At 44.4% G+C, this 20125-nt stretch overlaps 1 protein-coding gene across 1 annotated transcript in view; it reads left to right on the top strand.

The window, feature by feature from the left end:
• prmt3 (protein arginine methyltransferase 3) overlaps positions 1-20125 on the top strand; it is a 119085-nt gene that overhangs the window by 59724 nt on the left and 39236 nt on the right. The window contains exon 12 of the mRNA XM_079496420.1: positions 12657-12844. Within this exon, the coding sequence (XP_079352546.1) occupies positions 12657-12844 (188 nt within the window). The remainder of the gene's footprint in view (positions 1-12656; positions 12845-20125) is intronic.

Genomic DNA, 20125 nt, shown 5'->3' with positions numbered 1-20125 from the left:
CCCGACCACTCCCTATTATAACCCACTCAGTGATTAGATTGAGTTTTTGAGTGGTGTAAACCACTCCTACAACTGGCTTTGTTAGTTTGCGTGTCTGTCTGTTTGTCTGTCTGTCTGTTCGTACCAAAAAATGAGCATGGTTGCTATGGTCACCCAGTTCACACGGGTGTGATTTCATTACGTCAGACATTACGTCAGACCACAGCTGATCAGTCTATATAAGACCTTACACCACTCAGTTCACACAGGTGTGATTTTGTTGTATGTGTGTGAGTATGTGTTTGTTTACATTTGGTCTCGCTTGCCAGCAGTGTTGATTTCGTCGACTAATACTATGACTAAAAATGTTCGTCGACTACCTTTTTTCACTGACGAAAACTAAATGGAAACTAAATGAAAGCTTAGCTGTGATGACTAAAACTAAGACTAAATTATATTGACAAGTTCGTCAACAAATGAAAACTAGACTAAAATGTTAGGAAGGGAGTCAAGGGACTAGTGGACAAGAGATCCAGTATGAGTCATTTTACACTTGGTTGCATGCTGAACAACAAAGAGGGAGAGAGGGGAGAGACAGGAAAGAGGGAGAGAGAGAGAGAAGGGGAGAGACAGGAAAGAGGGAGAGAGAGAGAGAAGGGGAGAGACAGGAAAGAGGGAGAGAGAGAGAGAAGGGGAGAGACAGGAAAGAGGGAGAGAGAGAGAGAAGGGGAGAGACATGCAGCAAAGGTTGTCATGAACGGGACTCAAACACGCGACACGCTGTCAGGACAGAGCCTATATGTGGCATGATGCGCCTGGACCACTAGGCCAGCAGGCGCCCCACTTTGCCACTCACTTATTTTACAAAGCTCTCCAACAGTTTCCAGACTTTCCACACAGTTTCAGCACCAAAAAGCCGTTTGATTGCCACCAGTCCCTAGTTGAGCAAAGGCATTTAGAGACTGACTTGTGCATCTAGTTTAAGCTTTGGTTCTAAGCACGTGTCCCGACAGCATTACGGCCGCATGTGTGTTTAAGCCATTTAGACCTACCATCGATTCTACAAATGTCTTCTAAATCCTGACAGTTTTCTGAAAAACCTATGTTTCTATGTCAGTGGTTCTCAAAATATTTCATGTCAAGGACCTCCAAAAATATATGTAATTGGCCGCCGACCCATATCTGAAAACATGTTGTTCCAGGGACCCCCCCACCCCCCAGAAGCAAATATATGAGTTAAAAACGTTCGCTCTGAAAGAATATATATATTCCAAATTTGCGCCACATTTTCACGATTTTTCGAAAATAGCAGATCTGCTATTTTTCAATAGCTAAAGTAGAACATAATGCTTAGAACACCAAAAGGGGTTTCCCGCCCAGAATGGGTTAAGCTACATTAGAGAGCGTCACAGCAGCTCCTGCTCGTTCTCCCCACTACATTAACCTCTCCCTTCATCCTTAAATGTGTCCCGCTCTCCTGGCACAACACGGCGCCCAGGGAGAAGGGATCCGTCCTCCACACACCCCTTCTCTCTATGCCTGTCTCTCTCTCTTCCACAGCCAACCAATGAGCAAAATGGAGAGAGCCAGTAAGGAGGTGGAGGGGGGGGGGGGGATGACAAACGGACTGTGGGCAGCGAGTCGAGAAGGACGCAGATGTCAAAGCCATGAATCTGGGGACACCCATGCCCCCCCCCCCTCTCTCTCTCCTTTTCTCCCTCCCTCTCTCTATCTACAGTACAACACCAGTTCATCTCTCTGTCTGTCTGCTCTCTCCATCCAAACAGCCCTGTCCCGTTTCTGCCCAATCAGCATCTCTCGCACCTTCTTCCCTTCTCTCTTTCCCTGGCGTTAATAATTACTCACTTGCATCAGTAACCGGGAGAATATTAATTGACATATCCACTATGTGTGTCTTGTGTGCACATGTTTTTGCATTGCTGTGTGTGTGTGTGTGTGTGTGTGTGTGTGTGTGTGTGTGTGTGTGTGTGTGTGTGTGTGTGTGTGTGTGTGTGTGTGTGTGTGTGTGTGTGTGTGTGTGTGTGTGTGTGTGTGTGTGTGTGTGTGTGTGTGTGTGTGCGTCATCAACTACTGCGGTGACACTCGCAGGGTCACAGGAAAGCTTCTGCCAATAATGAAAGGCCATGAGATCCCCCATCACAAAGCTGCCATCATCCATCCACACACGTTACGGGCTGTTACATCGAAGTGTGTGTGTGTGTGTGCGTGTGCGTGTGCGTGTGCGTGTGCGAACAAACTTGCACTCATGGGCACATGGAGAATAAATTGAAACATGCCAGTGGAAGACATATATTTTTAGATAATCCCTCACTTTTTGGCCAGTAAGGTGTGTGGACTCACTGACAGGAAATGTTGCCAACAGACATAAAACAAGTCCAGATCTGACTCCACCCTGTGATGACATGAGCTCACGACTTAAAAACACGTTGAAATGTCATAGAACCTTCGATTTACGTGTAGAGCAATGATCTAATTCTAAATGTTGTCGATCTTTATCAGAGAATCCTGTGCTCTGTGAGGAGCATGGTTCACTCATTGGATGGTGAAACAGAATCTCACAATCTTTTCACATAAATGAATGCGAGCAAAACACAGGGCTTGATGTGAGAGTGGGACCTGCTTTTTAAACTTCAGTGGTGATCACAATAGTCCTGTTCCATGTTCAAGTGCACCTCATTTGTTAACGTCTGTCTGAGCTGACTGAATGGACCCAGAGTGACCAGTCCAGTTGTTGGCTGAACACGACTTGATGCATGGATCACGGCTGCCTATCAGTCACTCAGGCTTCATCGACACAAGGAATAGCTCGGTTGTAAAAATGAAAACCATCAACATCCACGTGGTTTGTTTTAGAATTTAGAACCATGTCAGATATATTCTCCATCCATACCCACCCAGGCCTAAGCCTGACAATGCTAACAACTAAACAGGAATGTATATATGCTATATATTTTATTGCATTTCATAATTTCCCATTTCCCCATGCGGTGTCCAAGCATCCAACCTATGGTGCGTGTTATGATGGAGCTAGTGCGTGCTTGGTGCTTTTATATTGTTTATTATCAGACGCCTGATGGCTCTATGAACTTACTGAAACATTTTGATGTTAATATGAAGTTTAGCTTTAGGTACCACTACTGATTTTCACAAAGAATAGGGCAATTATAAGTAGGCGCCACGTCAGTGTAATAATTACCAGGTGTTGCAGAATCTATGACCTGTGCTACCAGGTGACAAGCAGCTGATTCGTAACGAAATAAGGGCCTTTCTCGGCCCCACCCCTCTCCCACTGTTTATATTGTGTTTAGTTTCCAAGATGGCCGCAGCACCAGGAGGGGGTGGGGCGGAGGTGAGCGGGCGGGGTCGACATATGCCCCTTACTGAGCTGCATTCAAGACACCCATGTGTTTGACACCTGACTTGTGTCTGAACACAGCTTTGATGGATGTGTTCTGCCCCCCCCCTCCCCACAAGACAGACACAAGACAGGTGTCTTGAATGTGTGAACGCAGCCCAGTAAGGGCATATGTCAACCCCACCCGCTCACCTCCGCCCCACCCCCTCCTGGTGCTGCGGCCATCTTGGAAACTAAACACAATATAAACAATTGGAGAGGGGTGGGGCCGAGAAAGGGAACAATCAGAGATGTATTGGCCCCACAGTGTATTTAAGTACTGTAGACTCACTTTTCTTTTTCACATTCGCCACACAACAACAATGTTAGATAATAGATTCAACACCAAAATATACATTTATAAACGTGATGAAAATACTTCCTGAAAAAGTGAATTAACAAACAGAAACACACTAATAACAAAACATCCACATTTTTCGTATTGTGCTAATTGTTTAGGAAACAGATCACTGGTTTGGGGGGCTCCTTTTTATGCTACTTCACAAATAACAGACTGGGACGAAAATGTTTAGTGCTAGTTCTTAAAAACATCTTGAGCACACTTCCAAAACCGCTTTCACATCTGCCCATAGGGGCAACTGCAAACATGAACAGTTGTACCATCTGTCATACAAACTAATTCCACCCCATCTTTCTCATGCAACTAGCAACCATTTTTCTAGTTGTTGTTGCTCGTTTCACATGCAGACGTAGGCCGGCGGGCCCTGATCTGTTTCCATCCATGCACACTAAAGTGCAATGCTGGAGATTTTCAAAACAAATTGAGGTTAGCACTGAAGTCTTTTCAAAGGTCTCTGTTTTAGGTTGTCGAAAATGCCTCATGGTGGTTGGTAGTCGATGAGCCTCACTCACTAAGCTGTGAAAAATAGTGTGTAAATAACGCGTGTAAAGGGGTGTGTAATTTCTTGAAGCAGAAATGTATTAATTCCTGTTATCAGACTGTTTAGCTTGTTTGTGTAAGCTTCAGTGTGTGATGTGGTGTTTTGTCGTTGTTGTTTATGCTTTTTGAAATCACCAGGGAAGAGGTGGGGATAGCCGCCAGTAGGACTGTGGGTTCATACAATGAAATATTTTTTCTTAAGTGAATCAGTGAATGGATTTGCGGTCGACTCGGTACTCTCGGATAGTCCAAAAAGGTCACGTCTTCTATGAGAGTCGGTCTTCCAGTGCCAAAGGATGTGACAACATTCTTACTGCGATAACAGTGCTCACTCACCCCTGGGGCTGATACGGTAGCAGCTGACCACTCAGCACAGCGTGTGATGGACTGTGAATGTGAGCCACTTTAGTGCGAAAATAATTCAGCATGTCAAACATGGCCGCCGCGGTTGCTGCATGGATGAAACACAACATTCTCATCGTCGTGTGAATAAATATGGCTATGTATGGATATGTGATAACTGTATAGGCATTTGTCATCATAGCCCTTGGCTGTGACAAATGCTGCATAAGCCCTCATCTAAGTAGCTCGCCCTCAGACTGATACACCAGCCCTCGGTCCGATAACCTCAGGCAATGATAAATGTCCCGTCTATATAATCTATATATTAACGCCCACCGCCAATTAATTCTTGTATTTTTGCTTTATTGTAGTCCATCAAGGATGCTCTGCCTAAGCCCAGGGGCCAGGATGTTCCATTGTATGACTAATGTTCCTCCACACTGGGCAGACCAGTGTCTTCAAGCACTTTTAAAAATCTGAACTTAATCACAAGGCAGATTATCCACATCCGTTCAGATTTGAAACTATGCAGTGAACACATTAAGACACGTGCTTAACCCATTTTGACCTGAGATCAGATTCTAAAAATGTCTTCTACATCCTGACAGTTTTCTGAAAAAGCTATGTTTCTATGTCAGTCGTTTAAAAAAAATAGCTGACCTACAAGCTCGCTATGAGCTTGTAGATCTGCTATTTTTCAATAGCTAAAGCATAACATAATGCTAACACCAAAAGGGGTTCCCGCCCAAAATGCGTTAATGCTCACTGTAATTCATGTCTAATGTTTATTCAATAGACTTGGATATAATATGATGGGTTTTTTGTTTTGTTTTTTGTTTTAGATATTACCTCCAAAGCTCTTGTGCATTCAAAGTAATACTGTATGTGCTACAGTACGTACATCATTGTGCTTTTGAGCTAAAGTAAGCCATAGAAATAAAGGTAGACAGGCAAGTATTGGATAGTGGATTGTTGAGAAAGAATTGTCCCTACAGGGTGGCAAATAATGTCCTGAATATGTCCTGAATATCGACAGAGCAGAATCTGGGCTCCAGTGTAAAATGGCCGAAAACCTCTGGCGTGGTGTCAAAATGCACAACTTGAACTTTCAAACAGAGAAGGGACGTCACATGTGTTCCCAAGAGGGCAACCGGCCCCTTCTGTCATCTCCAGAACAATCCTCTGCTGTCTTTCAAATCAGCAAAATGGACAAAACAAATACAGACCAGTCGATACAATATTGAATAGCGTACTATACGTCCTTGTTAGGTTTTGGGTGAACAATGTTTTCTATTTTCCACAAACACAAGCCTTATAGCTGTGTCTTCTTGTAATTCACTGATAGCGGTCTTCTTGTTAAAGGAGAATTCCATACTAGAAGGCTTTCTTACCTTTCTTTGTAGTTGTTACGTCCCCACCAAAGAGGTCCAGGTGTTTTTTTGTGCAAAAACTCCTTATTGGCCATTTCCCCTACCATAAGCCCTCAATGAATTGCATTGCATTGAATGGGGCTATGGGGTGTTATGCTAATTCGCTTATTTCCATCGAAATAAGTAGTAAAGTGTGCCGCTTGGGATATTATTTACATTATAAAGAAAGGATATATACAAAAATATAATAACACCCCATAGCCCCATTCAATTCCCATTCAATTAATGTAGGGCTTATGGTAGGGGAAATAGCCAATAAGGAGGTTTTGCACAAAATAACACCTGGACCTCTTTGGTGGGGACGTAACAACTACAAATAAAGGTAAGAAAGCCTTCTAGCATGGAATTCTCCTTTAAGTCACATGACTGCCTCCTATTGCAAGCACTGTTCGCGACCGATGTATCGGTACCTTGGTTCAGTTGGTTGGACCGATGTATCGGTACCTTGGTTCAGTTGGTTGGACCGATGTATCGGTACCTTGGTTCAGTTGGTTGGACCGATGTATCGATACCTTGGTTCAGTCTGTTGGACCGATGTATCGATACCTTGGTTCAGTCTGTTGGACCGATGTATCGGTACCTTGGTTCAGTCTGTTGGACCGATGTATCGGTACCTTGGTTCAGTTGGTTGGACCGATGTATCGGTACCTTGGTTCAGTCTGTTGGACCGATGTATCGATACCTTGGTTCAGTTGGTTGGACCGATGTATCGATACCTTGGTTCAGTTGGTTGGACCGATGTATCGATACCTTGGTTCAGTTGGTTGGACCGATGTATCGGTACCTTGGTTCAGTTGGTTGGACCGATGTATCGGTACCTTGGTTCAGTTGGTTGGACCGATGTATCGGTACCTTGGTTCAGTCGGTTGGACCGATGTATCGGTGCCTTGGTTCAGTTGGTTGGACCGATGTATCGGTACCTTGGTTCAGTTGGTTGGACCGATGTATCGGTACCTTGGTTCAGTTGGTTGGACCGATGTATCGATACCTTGGTTCAGTCTGTTGGACCGATGTATCGGTACCTTGGTTCAGTCTGTTGGACCGATGTATCGGTACCTTGGTTCAGTCTGTTGGACCGATGTATCGGTACCTTGGTTCAGTCTGTTGGACCGATGTATCGGTACCTTGGTTCAGTCGGTTGGACCGATGTATCGGTACCTTGGTTCAGTCTGTTGGACCGATGTATCGGTACCTTGGTTCAGTCTGTTGGACCGATGTATCGATACCTTGGTTCAGTCTGTTGGACCGATGTATCGGTACATTGGTTCAGTTGGTTGGACCGATGTATCGGTCCCTTGGTTCAGTTGGTTGGACCGATGTATCGGTGCCTTGGTTCAGTTGGTTGGACCGATGTATCAGAGCCTTGGTTCAGTTGGTTGATCGATACCTTGGTTCAGTTGGTTGGACCGATGTATCGGTACCTTGGTTCAGTTGGTTGGACCGATGTATCAGAGCCTTGGTTCAGTTGGTTGGACCGATGTATCGGTACCTTGGTTCAGTCTGTTGGACCGATGTATCGGTACCTTGGTTCAGTCTGTTGGACCGATGTATCGGTGCCTTGGTTCAGTCGGTTGGACCGATGTATCGGTACCTTGGTTCAGTCTGTTGGACCGATGTATCAGAGCCTTGGTTCAGTCTGTTGGACCGATGTATCAGAGCCTTGGTTCAGTTGGTTGGACCGATGTATCGATACCTTGGTTCAGTCGGTTGGACCGATGTATCGATACCTTGGTTCAGTCGGTTGGACCGATGTATCGGTACCTTGGTTCAGTCTGTTGGACCGATGTATCGATACCTTGGTTCAGTTGGTTGGACCGATGTATCGGTGCCTTGGTTCAGTTGGTTGGACCGATGTATCGGTACCTTGGTTCAGTCTGTTGGACCGATGTATCGGTGCCTTGGTTCAGTTGGTTGGACCGATGTATCGATACCTTGGTTCAGTTGGTTGGACCGATGTATCGGTGCCTTGGTTCAGTCTGTTGGACCGATGTATCGGTGCCTTGGTTCAGTCGGTTGGACCGATGTATCGGTGCCTTGGTTCAGTCTGTTGGACCGATGTATCGGTGCCTTGGTTCAGTCTGTTGGACCGATGTATCGGTGCCTTGGTTCAGTCTGTTGGACCGATGTATCGGTGCCTTGGTTCAGTCGGTTGGACCGATGTATCGGTACCTTGGTTCAGTCGGTTGGACCGATGTATCGGTACCTTGGTTCAGTTGGTTGGACCGATGTATCGGTACCTTGGTTCAGTTGGTTGGACCGATGTATCGGTACCTTGGTTCAGTCTGTTGGACCGATGTATCGGTGCCTTGGTTCAGTTGGTTGGACCGATGTATCGGTGCCTTGGTTCAGTCGGTTGGACCGATGTATCGGTACCTTGGTTCAGTCTGTTGGACCAATGTATCGGTACCTTGGTTCAGTTGGTTGGACCGATGTATCGGTGCCTTGGTTCAGTTGGTTGGACCGATGTATCAGAGCCTTGGTTCAGTTGGTTGGACCGATGTATCGGTACCTTGGTTCAGTCTGTTGGACCGATGTATCGGTGCCTTGGTTCAGTTGGTTGGACCGATGTATCGGTGCCTTGGTTCAGTTGGTTGGACCGATGTATCGGTACCTTGGTTCAGTCTGTTGGACCGATGTATCGGTGCCTTGGTTCAGTCGGTTGGACCGATGTATCGGTACCTTGGTTCAGTCGGTTGGACCGATGTATCGGTGCCTTGGTTCAGTTGGTTGGACCGATGTATCGGTACCTTGGTTCAGTTGGTTGGACCGATGTATCGGTACCTTGGTTCAGTTGGTTGGACCGATGTATCGATACCTTGGTTCAGTCTGTTGGACCGATGTATCGGTACCTTGGTTCAGTCTGTTGGACCGATGTATCGGTACCTTGGTTCAGTCTGTTGGACCGATGTATCGGTACCTTGGTTCAGTCTGTTGGACCGATGTATCGGTACCTTGGTTCAGTCGGTTGGACCGATGTATCGGTACCTTGGTTCAGTCTGTTGGACCGATGTATCGGTACCTTGGTTCAGTCTGTTGGACCGATGTATCGATACCTTGGTTCAGTCTGTTGGACCGATGTATCGGTACATTGGTTCAGTTGGTTGGACCGATGTATCGGTGCCTTGGTTCAGTTGGTTGGACCGATGTATCGGTACCTTGGTTCAGTTGGTTGGACCGATGTATCAGAGCCTTGGTTCAGTTGGTTGGACCGATGTATCGGTACCTTGGTTCAGTTGGTTGGACCGATGTATCGATACCTTGGTTCAGTTGGTTGGACCGATGTATCGATACCTTGGTTCAGTTGGTTGGACCGATGTATCGGTACCTTGGTTCAGTTGGTTGGACCGATGTATCAGAGCCTTGGTTCAGTTGGTTGGACCGATGTATCGGTACCTTGGTTCAGTCTGTTGGACCGATGTATCGGTACCTTGGTTCAGTCTGTTGGACCGATGTATCGGTGCCTTGGTTCAGTCGGTTGGACCGATGTATCGGTACCTTGGTTCAGTCGGTTGGACCGATGTATCGGTACCTTGGTTCAGTCGGTTGGACCGATGTATCGGTACCTTGGTTCAGTTGGTTGGACCGATGTATCGGTACCTTGGTTCAGTTGGTTGGACCGATGTATCGGTACCTTGGTTCAGTCTGTTGGACCGATGTATCGGTGCCTTGGTTCAGTTGGTTGGACCGATGTATCGGTGCCTTGGTTCAGTCGGTTGGACCGATGTATCGGTACCTTGGTTCAGTCTGTTGGACCAATGTATCGGTACCTTGGTTCAGTTGGTTGGACCGATGTATCGGTGCCTTGGTTCAGTTGGTTGGACCGATGTATCAGAGCCTTGGTTCAGTTGGTTGGACCGATGTATCGGTACCTTGGTTCAGTCTGTTGGACCGATGTATCGGTGCCTTGGTTCAGTTGGTTGGACCGATGTATCGGTGCCTTGGTTCAGTTGGTTGGACCGATGTATCGGTGCCTTGGTTCAGTTGGTTGGACCGATGTATCGGTGCCTTGGTTCAGTTGGTTGGACCGATGTATCGGTACCTTGGTTCAGTCGGTTGGACCGATGTATCGGTACCTTGGTTCAGTCTGTTGGACCGATGTATCAGAGCCTTGGTTCAGTTGGTTGGACCGATGTATCGGTGCCTTGGTTCAGTCGGTTGACACCATGAAGTCCACAGTGTGAAAAGTAGGGCAAAGCGGATGTTGGGGTGTGGTTCGAGAAGATGTGATGGATACAGTCATTATTTGGTGTGCATGAAATTGATGCAGAGCTCCACTCCCTCAGGACACCAGGGCATCCTCTAATTGGCCATTACATTCATTGACATTAAATAATGGGTTACAGCATGTTTCATGTTTTGATTTTGACAGTCATAGGTAGTGCAGTCTGTCTTAATAATGAATATTAATGAATCTAGTGCTGGAAAGAGACTGAATCTAATCTATAAGTCATTTCAGAGCCAATTAGACAGGTTGTATTTGTGCTTAGTTGAAGTATCTTTGCTGATGAAGTGACCTGAAGTGAATAGTGAAGATTGTGAAGTGAATAGTATCTGGAAAATTATACTTTTTAAAAATCTTATTCCATATTTGCTTGAAGAAGGTCGTCAGTGACCGAAACTTTGCTTCTTTAAATAAATCTGCTCCTGTACCGTGAAGTTCGGCAGCGTGCGGGCATATTCTTTTTATGATCCTATCCTATATTAAAATTGGCTAATGGGTCAAAGCTGGGGACCATGTCACTCTGATATCACAATAAAAAATAAACGATGCGCACATATATAGGCATGTCACTATGACTCATACATTGATTGATTGATTAATTGATTGAATCCTTTATTAGTCAGAAATGTAAACAGTACGAGGTACAGTCAGACATTTAGGCTAAAAGGTGGTCCATAGATAGATATCCATATGTCCAAAACCGATACGTGCCTCAAACAGACTAGTTGCTTTTTCACTTAGTCGTTTCATATTCAGATATACGTACATAAGGCCATGTGAAATATATTTTAATCCAAAGGGTACATTAGTTTTGGTAGGTAGCGCCAGCTAATAACCCATATATTGACACTGTTTTAGACAGTGACAGTGTTTTAGACAGTGACAGTGTTTTAGACAGTGACAGTGTTTTAGACAGTGACAGTGTTTTAGACAGTGACAGTGTTTTAGACAGTGACAGTGTTTTAGACAGTGACAGTGTTTTAGACAGTGACAGTGACACTGTTTTAGACAGTGACAGTGTTTTAGACAGTGACAGTGTTTTAGACAGTGACAGTGTTTTAGACAGTGACAGTGTTTTAGACAGTGACAGTGTTTTAGACAGTGACAGTGTTTTAGACAGTGACAGTGTTTTAGACAGTGACAGTGTTTTAGACAGTGACAGTGTTTTAGACAGTGACAGTGTTTTAGACAGTGACAGTGTTTTAGACAGTGACACTGTTTTAGACAGTGACAGTGTCTGTTTTAGACAGTGACAGTGTTTTAGACAGTGACAGTGTTTTAGACAGTGACAGTGTTTTAGACAGTGACAGTGACAGTGTTTTAGACAGTGACAGTGTCTGTTTTAGACAGTGACAGTGTTTTAGACAGTGACAGTGTTTTAGACAGTGACAGTGACAGTGTTTTAGACAGTGACAGTGTCTGTTTTAGACAGTGACAGTGTTTTAGACAGTGACAGTGTTTTAGACAGTGACAGTGTTTTAGACAGTGACAGTGACAGTGTTTTAGACAGTGACAGTGTCTGTTTTAGACAGTGACAGTGTTTTAGACAGTGACAGTGTTTTAGACAGTGACAGTGTTTTAGACAGTGACAGTGTTTTAGACAGTGACAGTGTTTTAGACAGTGACAGTGACAGTGTTTTAGACAGTGACAGTGTCTGTTTTAGACAGTGACAGTGTTTTAGACAGTGACAGTGTTTTAGACAGTGACAGTGACAGTGTTTTAGACAGTGACAGTGTCTGTTTTAGACAGTGACAGTGTTTTAGACAGTGACAGTGTTTTAGACAGTGACAGTGTTTTAGACAGTGACAGTGACAGTGTTTTAGACAGTGACAGTGTCTGTTTTAGACAGTGACAGTGTTTTAGACAGTGACAGTGTTTTAGACAGTGACAGTGACAGTGTTTTAGACAGTGACAGTGTTTTAGACAGTGACAGTGTTTTAGACAGTGACAGTGTTTTAGACAGTGACAGTGTTTTAGACAGTGACAGTGTTTTAGACAGTGACAGTGACAGTGTTTTAGACAGTGACAGTGACAGTGTTTTAGACAGTGACAGTGTTTTAGACAGTGACAGTGACAGTGTTTTAGACAGTGACAGTGTTTTAGACAGTGACAGTGTTTTAGACAGTGACACTGTTTTAGACAGTGACAGTGCCAAATGAAAGTCGCCCCTGTTTCTCTGCATGGTGCATTGTTGAGACAGTTCAACATACACACTTGTACGTGAGACACGGCCAAAGCATTTACCGGGGTCCCCATACCAGCCAAAAACATTGAGAACCCCTGCAGTAGCCTATATAAATACAGTATTGTGCAGTATATATATAATGTATCACAATGCAGTACGTCTCCTTTTTCTATCCCTATAGTCTATCCAGACCTTTGTAACATAAGCCTGGCAGCAGTGGGAGATGAACAGAAGCACCGAGACCGCATTGCATTCTGGGACGAGGTGTATGGCTTCAACATGTCGTGTATGAAGAAAGCTGTGATGCCAGAGGCCGTCGTGGAAGTCATCAGTGCAGACACTCTCATCTCTCAGCCAGCAGTCATACAGGTAATCTCACACACGCTTTGGCCCCGACCTACAATCCTAACCATGAAGCCTCAGCCTTGAAGTAACATTGTTGAAGTTTGAACAAGCATTGTCCTCTCTTTGGGGGACGTCTGTCATGTTTCTGTTAACACATTTTGTGCCCAAGACGTCTGTGGACGTCTTTGGTATTACCGCACGGGCAGAGCCCAAGACGTCTGTGGAAAAATCAAAAAAATCAAGACAATGATTTTTTTCTTTTTTTTTAATACGTGGTGCCGAAGTTTGTGTTTTCGCCATTGAGAATGCATTTGGCGTTTAAATTAAATAACTCAGAAACTATAAAACCTTTCAAAGTAAAAAGTTCCAGCATGTGTCTCCACAGTCAGCTGAATTATAAAAAATCACACCCGTGTGAACTGAGTGGTGTAAGGTTTTATATAGCATGATCAGCTGTGGTCTGACGTAATGTCTGACGTAATGAAATCACACCCGTCTTTAAAGATCTTTGGCTAGGTATCTTCTGATGTGATGATTTGTGACCATGAAGTTGATTCAGCTGGAGTTTTTGTCCGATGTGAGGTATTATATAAGGTAAGGTATTATATAGCCTGATCAGCTCTGATCTGACGTAATGAAATCACACCCGGATGTGATTTCACAACTGGCTTTTTTTGTGCAGAAAAAATGAGCATGGTTGCTACGGTCATCCAGTTCACCCGGGTGTGATTTAATTACGTCAGAAATTATTTTGAACATAGCAACCATGCTCATTTTTTCTGCACACAAAAGCCAGTTGTAGGAGTGGTTTACACCACTCAAAAATGTGAATGGATTTTCTAGGTGAAAGTGATTTTTGCGTGGGCTCTCAATGTGTTAAGTTAAGTTTCAATTGTAGTGTACATCAGTGTTGATTTCGTCGACTAAAACTAAGACGAAAAATTTTCATCGACTACCTTTTTTCACTGACGGAAACTAAATGGAAACTAAATGAAAACTAAATATATTGACAATTTCGTCAACAAATGAAAACTAGACTAAATGTTAGGAAGGCACTAGTGGACAAGAGATCCAGTATAAGTCATTTTACACTTGGTTGCACACGTCGCATCGCGACGTGTTGTGAGCTTGTAGATCTGCTATTTTCAGCAAGTGTAAAAACAGTCATTACGACGGCATCAAGGCCCGCCAAAATACATTTTAGTTTAAAACTAGACTAAACACTAAAACATTCCAGGTGACAAAAATGTGACTGAAACTAAATGAAAACTATTGAAGAGACTATGACTAAAACAAGAATCAAAATGTGCTGCCCAAAACAACACTGGTGTACACTACTTACTACTAATGAAGAGACTATGACTAAAACAAGAATCAATATTTGCTGCCAAAAACAACGCTGGTGTACACTACTTACTACTAATGAGATAAATTGTGTTTGAGGTGGCCAGGGTTGCTATAGGACACAGACAGAGAGAGAGCGAATCAGAGAGTTGTGGGTCTCTCAAGTCTGAACAACGGATTCGTATGAAAATCAACCGATGACCACCAGTAGGTTACTCCTCACTGGAATGCAGTCGAGGCTCAGCTGGAGCCGACCGGCTGCCATTAGTAAACGCGGAGACGTCCGACGTCAATCAACACTTTAATCGTTGACCTCAGAGGTATACGACTAGATTAAGCCGGACTAAAACTAAATATAAGACATTTTTTAAGACTAAAACTTAATTGCCCAGACTCTTCTTCAACCAAGATGGCGAAAGCAAACATTCTTTGTTCGGTACTCATACAATAGTTTGGTACAAAACACTGAAGTCCTTAAACCAGAAACCTAACCTCAGTCTTAACCGGCCACGTAATCCACTAATCCAGTTGTTCCCAGACTTATTCGTGCCAAGGACCCCCAAATTGACACTAATTAGCCCGTGGAAAAAGATATGTCAGGGACCCCCATAAGAGAAGATTTTTACAGCAGTTATTCCCAACCCGTTTAATTTCAAGGACCCCCAGTTTGACATGCATTAGTCGGGGACCGCATGTAATTCAGACAGGGCATTAGTTCGACATGCGTCCGCATGTCGAACTAGCGTCTGCTCCCGTGCTTGCGGCTATGGTTCGGTTAGGAGATGAGGTGGGTTGTCTATGGTTAGGTTAGGAGATGAGGTGGGTTATGGTTAGGTTAGGAGATGAGGTGGGTTGTCATTTGGTTAGGTTAGGAGATGAGGTGGTTTGTCATTTGGTTAGGTTAGGAGATGAGGTGGGTTGTCTATGGTTAGGTTAGGAGATGAGGTGGGTTGTCATATGGTTAGGTTAGGAGATGAGGTGGGTTGTCCTATGGTTAGGTTAGGAGATGAGGTGGGTTGTCTATGGTTAGGTTAGGAGATGAGGTGGGTTGTCCTATGGTTAGATTAGGAGATGAGGTGGGTTGTCTATGGTTAGGTTAGGAGATTAGGTGGGTTGTCCTATGGTTAGGTTAGGAGATGAGGTGGGTTGGGTTGGGTTATGGTTAGGTTAGGAGATGAGGTGGGTTGGGTTGGGTTATGGTTAGGTTAGGAGATGAGGTGGGTTGGGTTGGGTTATGGTTAGGTTAGGAGATGAGGTGGGTTGGGTTGGGTTATGGTTAGGTTAGGAGATGAGGTGGGTTGTCATTATGGTTAGGTTAGGAGATGAGGTGGGTTGTCATTGGTTAGGAGATGAGGTGGGTTGTCATTTGTCGGACCAATGACTAGCCTGAACAACGTACTGCACCCTCCGGTCTACGGATCCCCATTTAATGGCATTTCTATCTCTGGGACCCCAATTTATATTGTGAAATCACTGTTAGTTTAACTGACAGTGTACACTCTCAGAGTTACAGATCCATGGGTCCATTCGGTTCCTAATTATCCATCATAGCTGGGGGACCCCCTGGAACTCCCTGAAGGACCCCTGGGGGTCCCCGGACCCCACTTTGGGAACCACTGCACTAATATCATATCCATCTCTAAATGCACCAAGTCTCTCTGTGCACGTACAAGTCTCTGTGTGCATGTACAAGTCTCTGTGTGCACGTACAAGACTCTGTGTGCACGTACAAGACTCTGTGTGCACGTACAAGTCTCTGTGTGCACGTACAAGTCTCTGTGTGCACGTACAAGTCTCTTGTGTGCACGTACAAGACTCTGTGTGCACGTACAAGTCTCTGTGTGCACGTACAAGTCTCTGTGTGCACGTACAAGTCTCTTGTGTGCACGTACAAGTCTCTGTGTGCACGTACAAGTCTCTGTGTGCACGTACAAGTCTCTGTGTGCACGTACAAGTCTCTGTGTGCACGTACAAGACTCTGTGTGCACGTACAAGACTCTGTGTGCACGTACAAGTCTCTGTGCACGTACAAGTCTCTGTGTGCACGTACAAGTCTCTGTGTGCACGTACAAGTCTCTGTGTGCACGTACAAGTCTCTTGTGTGCACGTACAAGACTCTGTGTGCACGTACAAGTCTCTGTGTGCACGTACAAGTCTCTGTGTGCACGTACAAGTCTCTTGTGTGCACGTACAAGTCTCTGTGTGCACGTACAAGTCTCTTGTGTGCACGTACAAGTCTCTTGTGTGCACGTACAAGTCTCTTGTGTGCACGTACAAGTCTCTGTGTGCATGTACAAGTCTCTTGTGTGCACGTACAAGTCTCTTGTGTGCACGTACAAGTCTCTGTGAGCACGTACAAGTCTCTTGTGTGCACGTACAAGTCTCTGTGTGCACGTACAAGTCTCTGTGTGCACGTACAAGTCTCTGTGTGCACGTACAAGTCTCTTGTGTGCACGTACAAGTCTCTGTGTGCACGTACAAGTCTCTTGTGTGCACGTACAAGTCTCTGTGTGCATGTACAAGTCTCTGTGTGCATGTACAAGTCTCTTGTGTGCACGTACAGGTCTCTTGTGTGCATGTACAAGTCTCTGTGTGCATGTACAAGTCTCTTGTGTGCACGTACAAGTCTCTGTGTGCATGTACAAGTCTCTGTGTGCACGTACAAGTCTCTGTGTGCATGTACAAGTCTCTTGTGTGCACGTACAAGTCTCTTGTGTGCACGTAGTGTACGTCTGTAATCCACGTGACTCGAGAAGAAGTATTTCTTTCTTTATTTTTTCGAGAAGAAGTATTTTACTGTGTTCCCTTTTTTCATTGTGTAAAAAACGTGGGCAGCATTTTGAAAATCCAGGGCACGACTATGGCTATTTCTCTTCCTTTTCTCCCAGACCAGAGTATGTCTCTCCACTCCCATTCGGCCTATATCCCATTTTGACCTTGATTCTAAAAATGTCTTCTACATCCTGACAGTGTTCTGAAAAAGCTATGTTTCTATGTCAGTCGTTCTTCGATTTTTCAAAAATAGCAGACCTACAAGCTCGTAGCGCGCCACTCGGTGGCGCGCTACGAGCTTGTAGATCTGCTATTTTTCAATAGCTAAAGCATAACATAATGCTTAACACCAAAAGGGGTTCCCGCCTAAAATGGGATATTTGCTGTAGCCAACTGGCTGGCAACACGCTCACTGTGTAGTGTGTGATGAACGAGGGGAGTGCCTGATGTAATGGAATTTGAATCCTCTATCGATGCTTTCTCCCCTCCAGTGACAAATAGACAGCCCCGAATGCCCCAAATTACATGGATTCTCATCTACTGCTACGGCCGGCCACTGATGCGATCCAATAACATTCCATTAAGGCTGGCCACTATTCCGTAAAATTGAGAGCCCTCTTGTGGAATTGTGAATTCTTGTAAAGCAAATGAGTTTTTCCTTTTTTTTTACGTTCCTCTAGGAATGGGAGACCACACTGTGGGAATGTTTCACTTGTATGCATCTAAAGCAGCATTAACACAATCCATGCCAGTACACTACAATAGAAACGCAGACCAGTGGCCAGCGTTTCTATTGTAAAAAATCACACCCGTGTGAACTGAGTGGTGTAAGGTTTTATATAGCATGATCAGCCGTGGTCTGACGTAATGTCTGACGTAATGAAATCACACCCGGATGTGATTTCACAACTGGCTTTTTTTGTGCAGAAAAAATGAGCATGGTTGCTACGGTCATCCAGTTCACCCGGGTGTGATTTAATTACGTCAGAAATTATTTTGAACATAGCAACCATGCTCATTTTTTTCTGCACACAAAAGCCAGTTGTAGGAGTGGTTTACACCACTCAAAAAAACAAAAAAACTATTAAGACGCAAAATTATGTCCTGGCACAAAAGCGCTTAAAACGTAACCTGTCGTTCCTTGGCTTGGATTGGGTTAAGTTGTGCTTGTATAATATGCTACCTCTCCAACTTCATTTCAACGGCTTGGAAAGACAGTAGGATTTATTGTGGATCACAGCATGCATTATGTGAACTTATTACATGGCTTGGTTGAATGCTTGATTCTGATTGGTCAATCGCTGAATTCAGCGGTCAGTTATCTGTTGATAATGACCGCTCCGCTGTATGTATCAAATGATTCCCGAGCGCGGCGCACGCTGCGGCTCACCGCTCCTTGGCTGCGGCTCACCGCTCCAAGAGATGGGTCAAATGCGGAGAACAAATTTCACTGCGGTAACGTGTGTGACAAATCGTACGACTTTGACTTTGACTTTGTATAACAGTTGTGTTGTGTTTTGGGTCAATGTATTAACAGTTTGACTCCATAAAACGCGTTACCCGCTATTTAATCAAATATTCTACACTGCCGAGATTGCCGAGATTACCTTTAGAGCATACGCTGAAGTATTTACAGCTTTCAACACCAGCGGCCATTACAATGCGGTACAGGGTCCGCCTCCATGAGGCATTGTAGTCCAAACAAACCCCCCGTCCACTTACATTGTTCGGTTATTTGGCGATGTTATGCCGGGGCTCCGACCAGCCCATGCAGTAGGCAGAGTAAAGAGACTAACACGCACAGGGTGAACTAAATGTTCCAATAATAGCTTATATTTGATTAACTCAAACGTGCATTTTATAGGGTTTTTATTAATTCATATTAATCATAAACACTTACAATCATACATTCACACGTTCTGTTCACACTTCCCCCAACACAAGATGATCTCAGTACCCTGGAGCTCTGTCCTATTGGTCTGTAGTTCTACCCTGCTCTGTTGGTCAGGAATTCTAGCTACCATTTCACACTCTAAACTGTCCCAGATCTTGGTAAAGCTTAGCTTGTCCTTGATGACTTTCAGATGACTTTCAGACTTAGTTCAGTGATAAGTGTATCACTAATTATGTGTGGCACATTAAGTGGCACATTAAGTGTGATTATGTGGTTTTAAATCTACAATCATGAATTAAACGTCATTAATAAATGATCGGGACAAAAGAAACACAAGAACACTTGGTTACAATCTAAACATCATATCACATCAATTATGAATAATGCACAAATATATATAGCATAATACATACCGCTGGCGTCTGCCTAACTACATGTATCACGTTCGTTGGTATTGGTGAATCTGCCTAATATTGTGCTACACAGAATAGTCACAGTGGGCTCTGACTGAAATCACACCTCCATGCTAAACACTTTCGGCCAATCAGATGCCACTGACCATCCTGCCTTTCTCCTCTGAGAGGCAGTTTGTGGTGCAGTCAGCTTCCTGCCTGCACCGCTGACCTTAGCTGTTAGACTATCACATATTTATTATTTAGGCTTTTTACCAACCCAATATATAATAGGTTATTTAGAACACATTACACAATTGAAAGGAATTAAAGATAGAAGTTACTTATTCCCCATTGCCATGTTCTACTTGTGTGAGTTGACACTGCTCTGGGAGGTGCCATAAACTATAGACCCTTCACAGCTGGAATGCTGACAAGCAGCCAACCCCCCAGCAAGGAAGTGGCCTGGCATCCATGACCTCCCAGGCTCTCCTTAACTCACCAATGAGCAGTAATTCCCTCTAGTATGGAAATATATCCAGACCCCATAATCCAAATACATTTTCTCCCCAACTTCTGAGAATTAATCTTGCACACCCATAAATAACACGACATACATTGAGCTCAATTTCCCAGAAGCCCTAGCAGCCCAGATGATGACTTGATTTCCGGTTTCGTCATCCTAACGCGACAGCCTCGTCATCAGGTCCCGGATAAATCCGCTGTTTCTTTTTAATTATTTTAAAACGGCGAATTAAACGCATTAAACAAATGTCGGGTATAGCGTTTTGCGCGCGGTGTTAATTTATGTTAGGTAGCCATGTAATAAGCGGGATAATATCTGGCTAGGTGGTCATTGTCGGTTTAACCGGCTTCGCCTCGGTGGTTAAACTCCCTGTCGGT

The sequence above is a fragment of the Electrona antarctica genome, assembly GCF_951216825.1.
Source record: "Electrona antarctica genome assembly, chromosome: 3".
NCBI lineage: Eukaryota > Metazoa > Chordata > Actinopteri > Myctophiformes > Myctophidae > Electrona > Electrona antarctica.
Note: the sequence above shows the minus strand (reverse complement) of the source record. Positions and strands in the feature narration are given on the sequence as shown.